The 12,370-nt window shown below is 63.0% G+C and overlaps 1 protein-coding gene across 2 annotated transcripts; it reads right to left on the bottom strand.

Annotated features, from left to right (window-relative positions):
* Positions 1-3,623: 3,623 nt before the first annotated feature.
* Positions 3,624-12,332, bottom strand: Armc6 (armadillo repeat containing 6). 2 transcript variants are annotated; one of them, XM_042671186.1, is made up of 8 exons: positions 12,212-12,332; positions 10,061-10,200; positions 9,215-9,297; positions 6,922-7,495; positions 5,536-5,681; positions 5,255-5,386; positions 4,863-5,000; positions 3,624-4,149 (listed from the first exon to the last, which is right to left on the bottom strand). In XM_042671186.1, the coding sequence occupies exons 2-8, from the start codon at positions 10,179-10,181 to the stop codon at positions 3,937-3,939; spliced, it is 1,407 nt and encodes a 468-aa protein (XP_042527120.1). In that variant the 5' UTR covers positions 10,182-10,200; positions 12,212-12,332; the 3' UTR covers positions 3,624-3,936. The 2 variants fall into 2 exon arrangements, with proteins under 2 accessions (XP_042527120.1, XP_042527119.1); XM_042671185.1 differs by lacking the exon at positions 12,212-12,332 and adding an exon at positions 11,320-11,405.
* Between the last annotated feature and the right edge of the window lie 38 nt (positions 12,333-12,370).

Here is a 12,370-nt window from a genome sequence, read left to right as displayed (position 1 = left end):
GCGTCCTCTGGCCAATCAGAAATAGAGGCGGAACAAATTGGCGGGCCAGCGGAAGATGGGTGTGTGTGCTAGCCAATCGTTGGCGAGTAAAGGCGGGGTTACCGGGAAAGGCTGCGGCTCTCCCCTGCGTTCCTGCGAGGTGCAAGGTCTTGGGAGGCAAGACCTGGAGGTTGGCGATGATTGGAGTTCTCGTGGAAAATGGACGTCCTTTTTAGCCAGTCGCTGGTGAGCAGGGGCGGGGCTCCAGGGAAACTGAAGCAAGTGGCGGGGCTTAGGCTGGGGAGGGGGGGGGAAACGGAGGGCGTAGCCTGAAGGGCATCAGTGATTGGCTGAAGCGCCTAAGACGGGCAGGCCGCTTGGCCAGTCATAGCAGCCGAAGGCGGTGCATCCCAAGGCAGGGGCCCAGGCGTGCAAGGTGCACCGGGCCAGTGCGGGCGCTCGGGGCGGCCCCGGCGGGCCGAGCCTACCCTCCCTCCGGGAGCACGGCGCGGGAACGGGGCTTCCCACCCTGGCTTGCACTTCGCCGCAGAACTGTTGACTAGCCTCCGCCCCGCCTCCCCGCCGTCCCCCTGCGGATGACACGGGACGCGAACTCGCGTCTCCCCGCGCCGCCTGGCGCCTTCGCCCCGACCTAACCCCAGCGCCTCGAGGCCCGGGGGCGGGGGGTGGTGGTCAGGACCGCTCGGTCAGCATAGGTCGCCTTCGTTGCGCAATCTGGGCGGCCTTCTCTTTGGTGGAGGAGCGGTGACCTGTCCACGCCCTGGCCGGCCTCGGGCTGGGCACTGGGAGCCTCAGTTTCTTCATTTGGAAAATAAGACATGGAGCCGATGGCTCACACCTTTCATCCCAGTTACCCAGGAGGCTGAGGTCAGGACTGAGGTTCACAGCCAGCCTAGGCAGGAAAGTCCATCAGATGCTTTTCCTTTTTTTGGTCAGTCATGGGATTGGAACTCGACCTGGGCGCTGTCTCTGCTCTTTTGCTCCAGGCTAGCACTCCACTACCGTGAGCCACAGTGCCACTTCTAGTTTTCTGGTGGTTAATTGGAGACAACAATCTCACAGTCTTTCCTACCCAGGCTGGCTTCAAACCGTGACCCTCAGATCTCAGCCTCAGGAGTAGCTGGGAATACAGGCCTGAGACACCAACGTCCAGCTTCCAACAGACTCTTTAATCTTCGATCAATCACCAAAAACCAGAAGCGGAGCTGTGGCTCAAGTGGTAGAGCGATAACCCTTGAGCACAAAAGTTTAAGGATGGTGCCCAGGCCCTGAGTTCAACCCCAGGACTGACGGGCACAAAAAGAGTGAGCAAATAAAACAAGACAAGAAAAGAAAGATAGCTCTCTTGTTAATTGAAAAAAAAAAAAAAAAAAAAACAAGACAAGAAGCTGGGGGCAGGGGGGGGCGAGGGGGGGGGGACTCCCTGCCCAATAGTATCATGAAGGAAGGAAGGAAGCTCAGAAAGACAATGGTTTCCTGCCAGGGTGCTGTTCCCAGGCCCACTCAGAGCTCTGACTCATCTGGGCGGACAACCTCACAAATGGGTCGTATTTCCTCTAGGTACAGGCTGAGGCAGGTGGAGATAAGTTCAGAACCAGAGAATCCCAGGAGGGAGCAAGGCTGGGCTTAATTAATCCATCTCACTTTCCCAAAGAACCAGTGTTCTGTAAGGTTGCGTCTCCAAGCTGTGGACCACCCCGGCTAGAAGGCTCACTCCCCAAGGTCCAACTATGATCATACTGCAGATGCCCCCAGCTCTTGAAATTCTCCGTCCTGGGGTTCACTTCCCTGCCACCCTCTTCTGTCCTGGAGGAAGACGCTGGGGTTGGCACATAGCACACCCTAGTGGGTTTGGTTTTGGCTCCATCAACCACAACCTGAACACAGCCAACAGGCTCAGGTCTGCAGGGAGAGGCAGGCCTCTTGGGGAAACCCTCTGTGCTGGGTTTAAATCCCTGCTCCTTTTTGGCAGTGCGGGGACCCGAACGCAGGCCTTTGTGCTGGGCCCATGCTGCACCCCAGCTTCCTGTTAGGTCCCTGCAGGACCGGTAGCAAGGAGCTCCAGCTCCTGCCTCAGTTTCCCAGTGGTGGTTAGGTCCCATGGCGGCTGGTGAAGGCTCTGGGTGGACCCGCCACAGAGGTGTGTGGGAATCTGCTGAGGCCGGACTACCAGTGGAGGGGGAGAGAAGGCCTGGCTCACAGCATCCACCCGCCGGGCCTCAGAAAGGTGCAAACAGAGCTTGTAGAAGGACCGGCGGTGCCCTTAGGAGACACTGCCAACTGGGGCAGGGGTCAGGCAGCAGGCCAGCCCCGGTTGTCTCCATGGGTGGTGCCAGCGGTGTTGGCAGGGCTCTGGCTTTGGCCTGGTGTTCTTGGCAACACCTGGCCTCCTGTGTGTGCGTCCCGGGACTGTGCCCGGTGGGTTCAGTGTGCCTGCCCAGCTCACCCCGGCAGGCACCACCGTGGTCTCCTTGGGTGGGGGTGACTTTTAATGTGGAAAGTGGGGTCCCAGAACTGGCATGGGGGGGCGGGCGTGTCCCATTCCTGGGGTGATACCCTCCCCCGCACTGCAGGGGGCTCTGAGGCAGTGGAGGCGGGGCCTGTACTGCCCAGCACTGACTTGGGCCGGGTGCACGGCCCCCCAGCCCGCTGGCCCCACACAGCCCGGCCATCTCCAGCCTGCCAAGGCCTCACATGGCCCGGCGGCCCGTCCCCCGGCCGTTACACAAGACATGCCCAGGCCAGGGCAGGGAGGACTGATGAGGAGAGCAGCCCTCCCTCCTGAGGGCTGGGGACTCTGCCACAGGGTGGGGCGCTTCCCCTTCCTTCAGGTGAACTTCAAGGCCGCTGCAGGAGCCTAGGGGGCCCCCGGGGGTCAGGCGCTGGCCCTGTGATGGCACAAGACAAGCAGCAGACGACGTCAGCTGACCTCATATGGGGTCAGGACGGAGCACATGACTCCCAGGCCCCGGTGGATCCAGTGGCTCATGGACTGGAGCAGGCCCTGGGGGATCCAGGCATTGGGCCCAGTAGGTGCAAAGGCCCTGGGGGCGGGCAAAGCCCCAGCCATGCTGGCTCTGAGAGGCACGAAGTGCTCTTTGGTATGATGTACGTGGAGGGCACTGGGGCAGGAGCCATGAGTGGCCCAGGAGCGTTCGTACCCCAAGTGACCCCGAGGCTGCCCGGGGCGGGTATGGAAGCTGGTGAGGATCGGGGCGCTCAGGCCTCCTGGGGGAGGGGGAGGAACATGAGGGGCTGCAAGGAGAGACCCAGGGGCTGGGCAGGCAAGCCTGCACCCACGCCAACCCCACTGCCTGCCCACCGGCCTCCACGGGAGGCTGCCTGAGGACAGGGCGGCATGGGGAAGACCAGCACTGTTCCTGGGAAACTGAGGCCCAGAGGGTCCACCCAGGCACCAAGAGCTGCGGCCAGCCTCCTGGCGCAGTCCGGCTTACAGGCATGCTGCTCCCCCTCCAGCCACAGAGGCTGAGAGCTGAGGCTCAGCGGTTCAAGCGCCTGTTTGTGCCACCAGGGGTTGGTGGGAGTCCAGATGTGACCTGCCTGGGGCCCAAGCTGCTCCCAAAGCCCCCAGCCCCCAAGGAGACATGCGAGCCCCTCCGACGTCAGCGTGAGGTTCTTTATTCCCAGGGGCACCTCCACCCCCAGGTGGGGGACGTGATGGGCCACAGACCCCGGCCCCATCTAGTCTGGTGGGGGCGGCCTCCCAGCTTGCAGAGGTGAGGAAAGGGGCAGGAGGGGGGCTGGCACGGCCAGCTGTGGGGGGCCCCGGGGCCGCTGGGCTCTCTGTACTGGGGACCCAGAAGGCCCCGCTGGCCGAGGGGCGCAGGTGGAGGGGGCAGGGGGGCAGGGCCCCCATCCCTGCCTCGGCCCCAACTTGCATGATGCATCCAAGGTCAGGCAGAGGCTGAGTCCGGGTCACAGCACCAGGCTGCCCTTCTGGCCTGTCCACAGCTCCTGGAGCTCGACGCGGCAGCCCAGGTCACGCAGTGCGGCCTTGGCCACGTCCTCGCAGTCGGGGTGGGCGGCCCTGGCTTGCGCAATGAGCGCCTCAGCCCCCTGCTCCAGGAGGGGCTTGGAGAAGGCCGGGCTCCGGGACACCAGGTTGCGGATCAGCATGCAGGCCTGCTTCTGCGGGGGAGAGGGCTGTGAGCTGGGGGTGTGCAGGCTGGCACGGCGTCCCCTCTGACCTCCCTGTGATGGGAGCAAGAGTCGCAGCTGGGCTGGGCTAGAACGGCTCTCCCAGGAGATGGGGGCTCCAGGGGCAGGAAGGACTCCTGCTGTCTGACTGACCAGTCTCCTGAGGCCGGGGCTCAAAGGGATGGGCAGTCAGGCGCCCGTGGCTCACGCCTGTCATCCCAGCCACTCAGGAGGCCGAGATCTGAGGATTGCGGTTCAAAGCCAGCCTGGGCAGGAAAGTCCGTGAGACTCTGATCTCCAATGAACCACCAGAAAACTGGAAGTGGCGCTGTGGCTCAAGTGGTAGAGTGCTTGTCTTTGAGCTGAAGAGCTGAGGGACAGCGCCCAGGCCCAGAGTTCAGGACCCATGACTGGACCCCCCCGCCCAAAAAAAAAAAAAAAAGAAGAAAACTAAGTTCACAAAGGCTGGGGATGTGGCTCAGAAGTGCTGGAATCAAACTGCAGTGTTGTTCAAAGAACAGAAAAGTAGACATTGCTGGCCTGTCTCCACGGCCGCTGAGTGACTCAGAATACCAACAGATGACGTCCAACCGGGGCCGGAGGGAGGGCCGGGGGAGGGCGTGTGGAGGCAAGCGAGGGAAGGGAGGAGAGGGCTGGAGGGCCGGGACATGGCGGGGGACAGGGCGACAGGGGGACCCGGGTACCTGCACGCCGACCTCCTGTGGGTGCGCCTGCATGGCCTGCAGCACTGCCAGGGCCCCGCCGTGCTCCATGATGGCCTGGCTGTTCTCCGGCTTCCGCAGGGCCAGGACGCACAGTGCGGCACAGCTCTGCTCGCACACCTGCCGCAGACTTGGCGTCAACGGGCTCGGGTCCAGGACTGGGAGGAGGGGGACACGGGGGGGGGGGGGGGGCTGGCCGAGGCGCGGCGGGGGGGGGGGAGTGGCGGTGTGTGTGTGTGTGTGTGTGTGTGTGTGAGATGTCCAGACCAGGCACTTGGGCCGTGGTTGGGATCCGGGATGCCAGCTGTGCCGGGGCCAGTGTGGGACTGGTCCCAGGCGCCACCCCTTTTCCCCGGGCCAGCTGGGCGCCGTACCTGGGGGCTGGCCAGGTGCTGGGTCATGGCGGCCACGATGCACTCGGGGCCGCCGGCGCGGACGATGGCATCCTTCACGTCGTCGTTGCCTGCGATGGCCCGCAGGGCGCTGAGCACCTGCTTCACCAGGTCCTGTGTGGGGCGGGGCGGGGCAGCAGGGCGGGGCCTCGGTGAGGGACCCGGGGGCAGGGCCTATGAGAGGTGTGGCCGGGAGGCGGGCATGTGGAGGGCCGGGAGAGTGGCAGAGAAGGGGTGTGGAGGGAAGGGTGGGCTTCTCCCACCTGATGGTCGCTGCAGCTGGCCAGCAGGGTCACCAGCACGTCGAGGCCACCCAAGTCCACCACCTCCTGGCAGAACTCGTTGCGCACGGCCAGGCGGGACAAGGTGCTGCACAGCTCGCTCAGGACGCCAGGGTTGTCCGGAAAGGCTGCGGGCAGAGGCGGGGTCAGGCCCGGAGCCGTGGGGCCACAGGGCCTGCGGCGCAGCCCCAGGGTGGGGACACACATGTGGGGGGGCTGCACACAGCCGGGGGGGGGGGGGGAGGCACACATGTGGGTTGGGGCTGCACACAGCACCCGGGCCATCTCCCTGCCCTGAAATAAGGCTTTCCCAGGGCACCCTTGGGACCTGCATGAATGACTCTCGGAGGAGCGTGGTGGCGCGGCTCGGAGGCCGGGGGCAGAGGCTGCTCAGAGGGGCGCTGAGGTTTACTCAACACAGCTTTGGGAGGTCCCGCCAGCCCCACTGGGGGGGCTGTCAGGGGGCTCCAGCGGGCCCCGGGGGCTGAGGGCCCCAGGTCCCCCCTCTCCCCCCCCCCCCCCCCCCCCCGTGGGAACACGCTTTTTTTCCAGTGACACTAGCTTGAATCCAAGACAAAGGCCTCAGGCCTGCTAGCCTGCTCCCCCTTCAGGGCAGTCTCCAGCCCTCGGCTTCCGTTTGATTTTGAGACAGGATGTTATTAAGTAGCCCAGCAGTCTTGCACTTGAGGTCTTTCTGTCTCAGTCTCTCAAGTATCTGGGATTACAGGTGTGCCCCGAATCAAACATATTTTGGGAAGACATATGGAGCTAGTCTGCCGCTGGGGAAGGTGGCTGATTTCAAGCCAAGGCCTCCAAGAGTCCCCCTCCCCAAGTCCCCCATCTCCAGCATCTGTGGAGACCGAGGGAGGGGAGGGGAGGCCCATCTCCCTGTCAGGCCACCAGGCAAGCAGAGAAGGCAAGTGCTTCTAGCATCTTCTGTGAGCTTGACCTGAGTCAGGCCTCTGCTGGGGGGTGGTGGACGGGAAAGGTGGGAAGCTTCTGGGGAAAGCCTGCAGCAGGCGTGTGTGCCAGTGTGTGTAGGCATGTGTGTGCCATGCCGGGAGAAAAACACACCCCGGCATTCCTATTTTCTCTTTGGGGTGCACCCTTTCCCCGTCTTCCCCAAGCAGGGCCTGGGGCGGGGCCAGGCCTGTGCACACTGGCGGCCTCCGCTGGGGGCTGTGTGTGGTGGGGCAGGACTGAGCGGGAGGCGGCCACTGAAGCCGGGAGCCTCCTGTGCCTGGGTCCGTCCTCTGTCCAGACTCTTACTGCAGCCAGGAGCTGCTTATCCCGTGAGCTATGCATGCGCTTACCCATGTCACCCCGGGTCGCTCGCGGGGCCTGCCCACCTGCCCCGTGGTCTCTCACCCTTGGTAGCCTCGATGAGCACCTTCAGGCCTCTGTTTTCCTGCACAATCTTCTTGGCGTGGTCGTGGGCCTGGCCAAAGAGCGCCCGGACGTCGTCGTCGAACGTCATGACGCGCAGTGCCCAGCAGGCCTCGCGGACCACGTCGGCGTGGCGGGCGTGGCGGGAGATGGCCCCGGTGAGCAGGGGCAGCACGCCTGCCTTCACCAGGTCCTTGCGGTTCTCCTCGTGCTTCAGGCAGGCCAGGCGCACGCAGCGGATCCCGGTGCATGTCAGGTCCGTGGAGTCTGTGTTCCCCGCCAGCGTGGCCACCAGCAGCTGCAGGCCCTGGGCATCCAGCAGGTCAGGCTGGCCTTCGATCAGCGCCACCAGGGCGTGCAGGGCCTGGAGCAGGAGGTCGGGGCCGCGGGCAGAGGCCAGCTTGCAGGCGGCCAGGAGCACAGGGTAGGCCCCCTTCTGGGCGGCCAGGAAGCGGCAGGCTTTGTGCTGCAGGCACTGCTGGCGGAAGTTGGCAAGGCGGGCTCCCAGGTCCTGGGGACAGGAGCTGGTCATGGACTCCTGCAGGGCCTCCAGGGCCTGGAGAGGAAGAAGCCATAGGGTCAGCTAGGCCCAAGGTGCCGTCCAGGGTCTACACCCTGCAGGACCTCCCCCCCCCCCGCCCCCCCCAGGGAGAGTACAGGAACTGGCACACGTTCCAGCCCACAGCGTCTGTACCGCACACTTTGGTGTTGTACGGGGAGGCTTGAACTCAGCCTCACCCACTTGCTTGGCTTTTTTGCTCAAGGCTAGTGCTCTACCAGGTGAGCCACAACTCCACTTCTGGCTTTTTCTTTTTTTTTGGCTGGTCATGGGTCTTGATCTCTGGGCCTGGGCGCTGTCCCTCAGCTCTTCAGCTCAAGGCGAGCGCTCTACCACTTGAGCCACAGCGCCACTTCGGTTTTTCTCTGCGATTCTCTGATCTCAGCCTCCTGAGTAGCTAGGGTGATAGGCGTGAGCCACTGGTGCCCAGCTACTTCTGGCTTTTTGGTGGTTAAATGGAGATAAGACTTTTCCTGCTTGGGTTGGCTTTGAACCGCAATCCTCGGATCTCAGCCTCCGGAATGACTAGCGATGTGAGCCAGAAGGCGGCGCTCTTTTCTGAGACAGGTTCTGTGTGGCGCAGGCTGGCGGGCACACGTGACCTCCCGCCTTGTCTCCCCAGTGCTGGGGTCACAGGAGCAACCACTGAACCCAGAGGGGTAGAGGCCCCTCCCGATTCCCGTTCTTCCCTCCTTTCTCTTTTGTGTTGCTGGGAGGCCGCACAGGGCCCAGGGGCACTGCCAAGCTCCAGCCCAGCCCTCTCTTCTGTTTGGAGAGTCTGTAGCAGCAGAGGCTACACACAGGGCAAGAAGGGCCTGGTGTCTCAGTGCCCGCTGAGACTCTGGGAACCCAGGGCCACTGGACACTGTGGTCCCGGCTTCCCCGAGACCAGCAGGTGAACTGCCCCCCAACGCCAAGGTAACTACACAACTCAAGATACGGCAGTAACAATGAGCAGGGGGCTGGGGGGGCACCCTGGGGCTCAGGGCTGGCCCAGTGGGCAGTGTGAGGCCTTGTGTCAAACAATGAAACAGAGAGATAGGGAGGAGAGAGGGCTGGGCACTGGTGTATCACGCCTGTCATCCTAGCTACGCAGGAAGCTGAGATCTGGGGATGGAGGCTCGAAACCCGCTCAAGCAAGAAAGAAGAAAGTCCACAAGACCCTTATCTCCTGTTAACCAGCAAAAATCTAGAAGTGGAACTGTGGCTCAAGTGGTAAAGTGCCCAGGCCCTGAGCTCAAGCCTCAGGATTGACCGAGTGCATGCGTGCACGTGAGCACACGCACACACACTGATATGGGTAAAGCCAGGTTTTGTCGTATGACATGGGGGGGGGGGGGGGACCCGGGGACTCCGGCCAGGCGACCTGGGGCTCAGCCATCCTGGTGCCTTCCTGCACTGCCCCACACAGTGACCCTCAGCAAGGCCACTGGCCTCCGGGGGGCCCTGCCTTGCTCATCTGGGGTCCCATCTCTGGATGAAAGCCCACTCACAGATATTTCCACACTAAGGGGCCAAGTTCGGGAACAAGTGACAGCTCAGGTGTGGCCCATCCCCCCAGGCATGCCCACCCCCACTCCCCGCAGAACGGGCCGCAAGCTTTGATCGCGGAGCCCCACGCCTAGGCCGGCTGCTCTCCAGTGTGGATGTGGAGACGCTGCTGGGCAGGCTGAGCTCCGAGTGAGAGGCGGGGCCGGGCCCAGGGGCCAGGGAGACCTGCAGGACGCCGTGCGTGGGCTCCGTGGCTCCGTCTGCCGGGGTTTTCAGCGCAGTCTTGATGATGGTGCTCAGGTCCACCCCTGCAGGAAACGAGGACACCAGACACCAGTCTGTGCAGGTCGCTTCCACTGGAACCTTCCTTCTAGGGGCTCCCACTCTCATCCCCCATGGGCTGGAGCACAACGGGTGCAAAGCGGCCCTCGGCAGACAGCAGGCAGGGTGGGGGCAGTCCCTGCCTGGGGGCTGAGAGCAGGGGTGGGGGGTGACACCCAGCCTTGACCTCAGAGCTCTCGCCCTATGTGGCCCAGCCCCCGGCAGTGGACCCCCCGGACTGCCGCACCAGCCCTGTCCAGGGTAAACTGCCCTCTGTGTCTAGGGCCAGCCCACTGCCGGGGGCGGGGGGGGGCAGGGCCAGCCCACTGCCGGGGGCGGGGGGGGGCGGAACAGGTTCCTGGAAGCCCATCCCCCCTGCCAGCAGTGCCAGGTGAGTTGCACTCCCTGCCTAGGCCATGGCAACCTCAGTCTCTCCTGCTGGGCCTGGTGTGAGCTGCTGTCTGTCTGTCTGTCCGTCTGCACAGTGGCACGCCCTCCTTGCTAATCCGAGCTGCAGCTGGGTGCAGGTGGCAGGGAGGCAGGCGGTGCTGGGTGCTGAGTGCCAGGCCCAGCAAAGGTCCCTTTGGGGATGTGACTGCACACATGAGCAGGGCCAGCTCTGCCAACGTCCCAACGAGGGGCCAGAGAGTGGCATGGGTGGGGTGAGGGTGCGAGGTGCGTGGGGCCCACGGGGGGGGGGCTCAGGGCCCACAGGGCTGCTCACAGCATAGGGGGTGTCACCCCACCCACCCTGGGACTCAAATTGCTCCACAGCCTCTTTCACGGCCTCCTCAGGGTCCATGCTGAACTCCTCCACGTTCTCCCGCACCGCCGCATCGAAAGTGTCCTGCGTGATGCGTTTACAGGCCATCCTGCCCCTGTGTGCGAAGCTGGGAGGGGGGAGAGCTCTGTCATGGGGGGGGCAGCCATGCCCAGGCTCCAGTCACCAGCCTGGGAGCCCCTGCCAGGGGCCGACTCGATGACTGTTTAGATCCCAACATCACTCAGGCCTCCAAGATGAAGGACTCATGGGCAGTGAGATACACTGGGCAGGTGGAGGCAGGAGTGTGGCTAGGGACAGGCCAGCCCGGGCCACAGGGAAACCTTATCTCAGTAAAAACAGGTAGCCTGGGCACTTTCCGATGGCTCACACCTGTCATCCTAGCTCCCCAGGAGGATGAGCTCTGAGGATGCCGGTTCAAAGCCAGCCCAGGCAGGAAGGTCTGAGACTCCTATCTTGAATAACCACCAGAAAACGGGGAGTAAAGTTGTTCTCAAAGTGGTAGAGTGCCAGCCTTGAGCACATAAATCAGGGACAGAGCTGGGCGCCGGTGGCTCACACCTGTAATCCTAGCTACTCAGGAGGCTGAGATCTGAGGATCATGGTTCAAAGCCAGCCTGGGTAGGAAAGTCCATGAAACTCTTATCTCCAATAAACCACTAGAAAATCGGAAGTGGCTCTGTGGCTCAAGTGGTAGATTGCTCACCTTGAGCTGAAGAGCTGAGGGACAGTACTCAGGCCCAGAGTTCAAGCCCCAGGACCGACCAAAAGAAAAAAGAAAAGAAAGCAGGGACAGTACCTGGGCTCTGAGTTCAAGCCCAAGAACCAGCAAAATAAATAAATAAGTAAGCAAGCAACATGCATGTCAAATCCCCTATGGGTGGAGGTAAAGCTAGGGATGTAGCCTGGTGGTGAGTGCACACTGGACTATTCCTCCACGGTGAGAAGAATGGAACACGGGTGAGATGTGCTGAGTGACACCGGACAGGCACAGAGGCTGCACAGCCTGTCAACAGTTGTTGGGAAATCCCCAGTGGCTTCACGGTGCGCAGGGAGGAGGGACAGGGACCGCTGACGGCGTCTCTTTTGGGGGGATGCAAATGTCTTTGGTTGCATCCACGGCGTGTGCAGGTACAAATTGGTCCTCAGCACTAGTTCAGGTGAAAAGCCCAACAGCGGGGCAGCCCTCATCACCTCAGTGGCTTTTAACACTTTGAGATCTGCTTACCACAGGAATGCAAGCACTGCATTGAGAATCCACCTCTGGCAGGGCACCAGTGGCTCATACCTATAATCCTTGCTACTCCGGAGGCTGAGAGCTGAAGATTAAGGCAGAAAAGTGTGAAAGATTTAATTTTTTTTTTGTCCGTTGTGGGGCTTGAACTCTGGACCTGGGTGCTGTCCCTGAGCAATTTTGCTCAACGCAAGGGCTCTGCTCTGAGCCGCAGCGCCACTTCTGGTTTTCTGGTGGTTTACTGGAGACAGGAGTCGCGCTGACTTTCCTGCCCCGGGCTGGCCTTGAACTGCGATCCTCTGATCTCAGCCTCCTGAGTAGCTAGGATGCCAGGTGTGAGCCACCGGTGCCCGGCAGCAAGACTCTTACCTCCAGTTAACCCGCAAAAAGCTGGAAGTAAGCTGTGGTTCAAGTGGTAGAATGCCAGCCTTGAGCAAAAAAAGCGAAGGGACAGTACCCCGGCCCTGAATTTAAATCTTAATATTGGCGTGCACACACGCACACACAATAACAACAACAATAATAACAACAGTGAAAATGGAAAGTGTATTTCCTCCCTGACCAGCTTCCTTATGGCCTTCGCCACTCAGGTGAAGGAAGGTGGGGGGGGTCCCGGGGTGACGTCTGACCAGGCTGCTGGGTGGCTCGGGCTCCACCGGTCCCCTGACCTTTCACCCCCGATCGCTGGGAGCGCGGGGCTCAGCATCCCGCCCGGCACGGCGACGCGCCCCGGGTCGGCCTGGGCCCAGCCTCCCGCTCCCGGGGCTGGCGCGGCCGGCGCTCGGGGCCCGGGGTGGGAGGGACGGTGCGCGCGCCGGGGAGCCGGTCCCGCATTCCGTCCTCCCGCCTCCCTCCAGCCCGCCCCGCGGCGCGCCCCGCTCCTCACCGGTCCCGCCGCCGCCACGTGGGGAAGGGTGGGGCCGGCGGCCGTCTCCGCGGGCCGCTCCGCGCGCGGGAGGGGCGGGCCCTGCCGGCCGCCGTCGGGGCGCAGGCGCAGTGGCGTCGCCTGGCCGCCGCCTGGAGCCGGGCAGGTGGCTCCAGGGAT

Source organism: Dipodomys spectabilis, unplaced genomic scaffold, assembly GCF_019054845.1.
Source record: "Dipodomys spectabilis isolate Male_0828 unplaced genomic scaffold, ASM1905484v1 ptg000609l, whole genome shotgun sequence".
Lineage (NCBI taxonomy): Eukaryota > Metazoa > Chordata > Mammalia > Rodentia > Heteromyidae > Dipodomys > Dipodomys spectabilis.
Note: the sequence above shows the minus strand (reverse complement) of the source record. Positions and strands in the feature narration are given on the sequence as shown.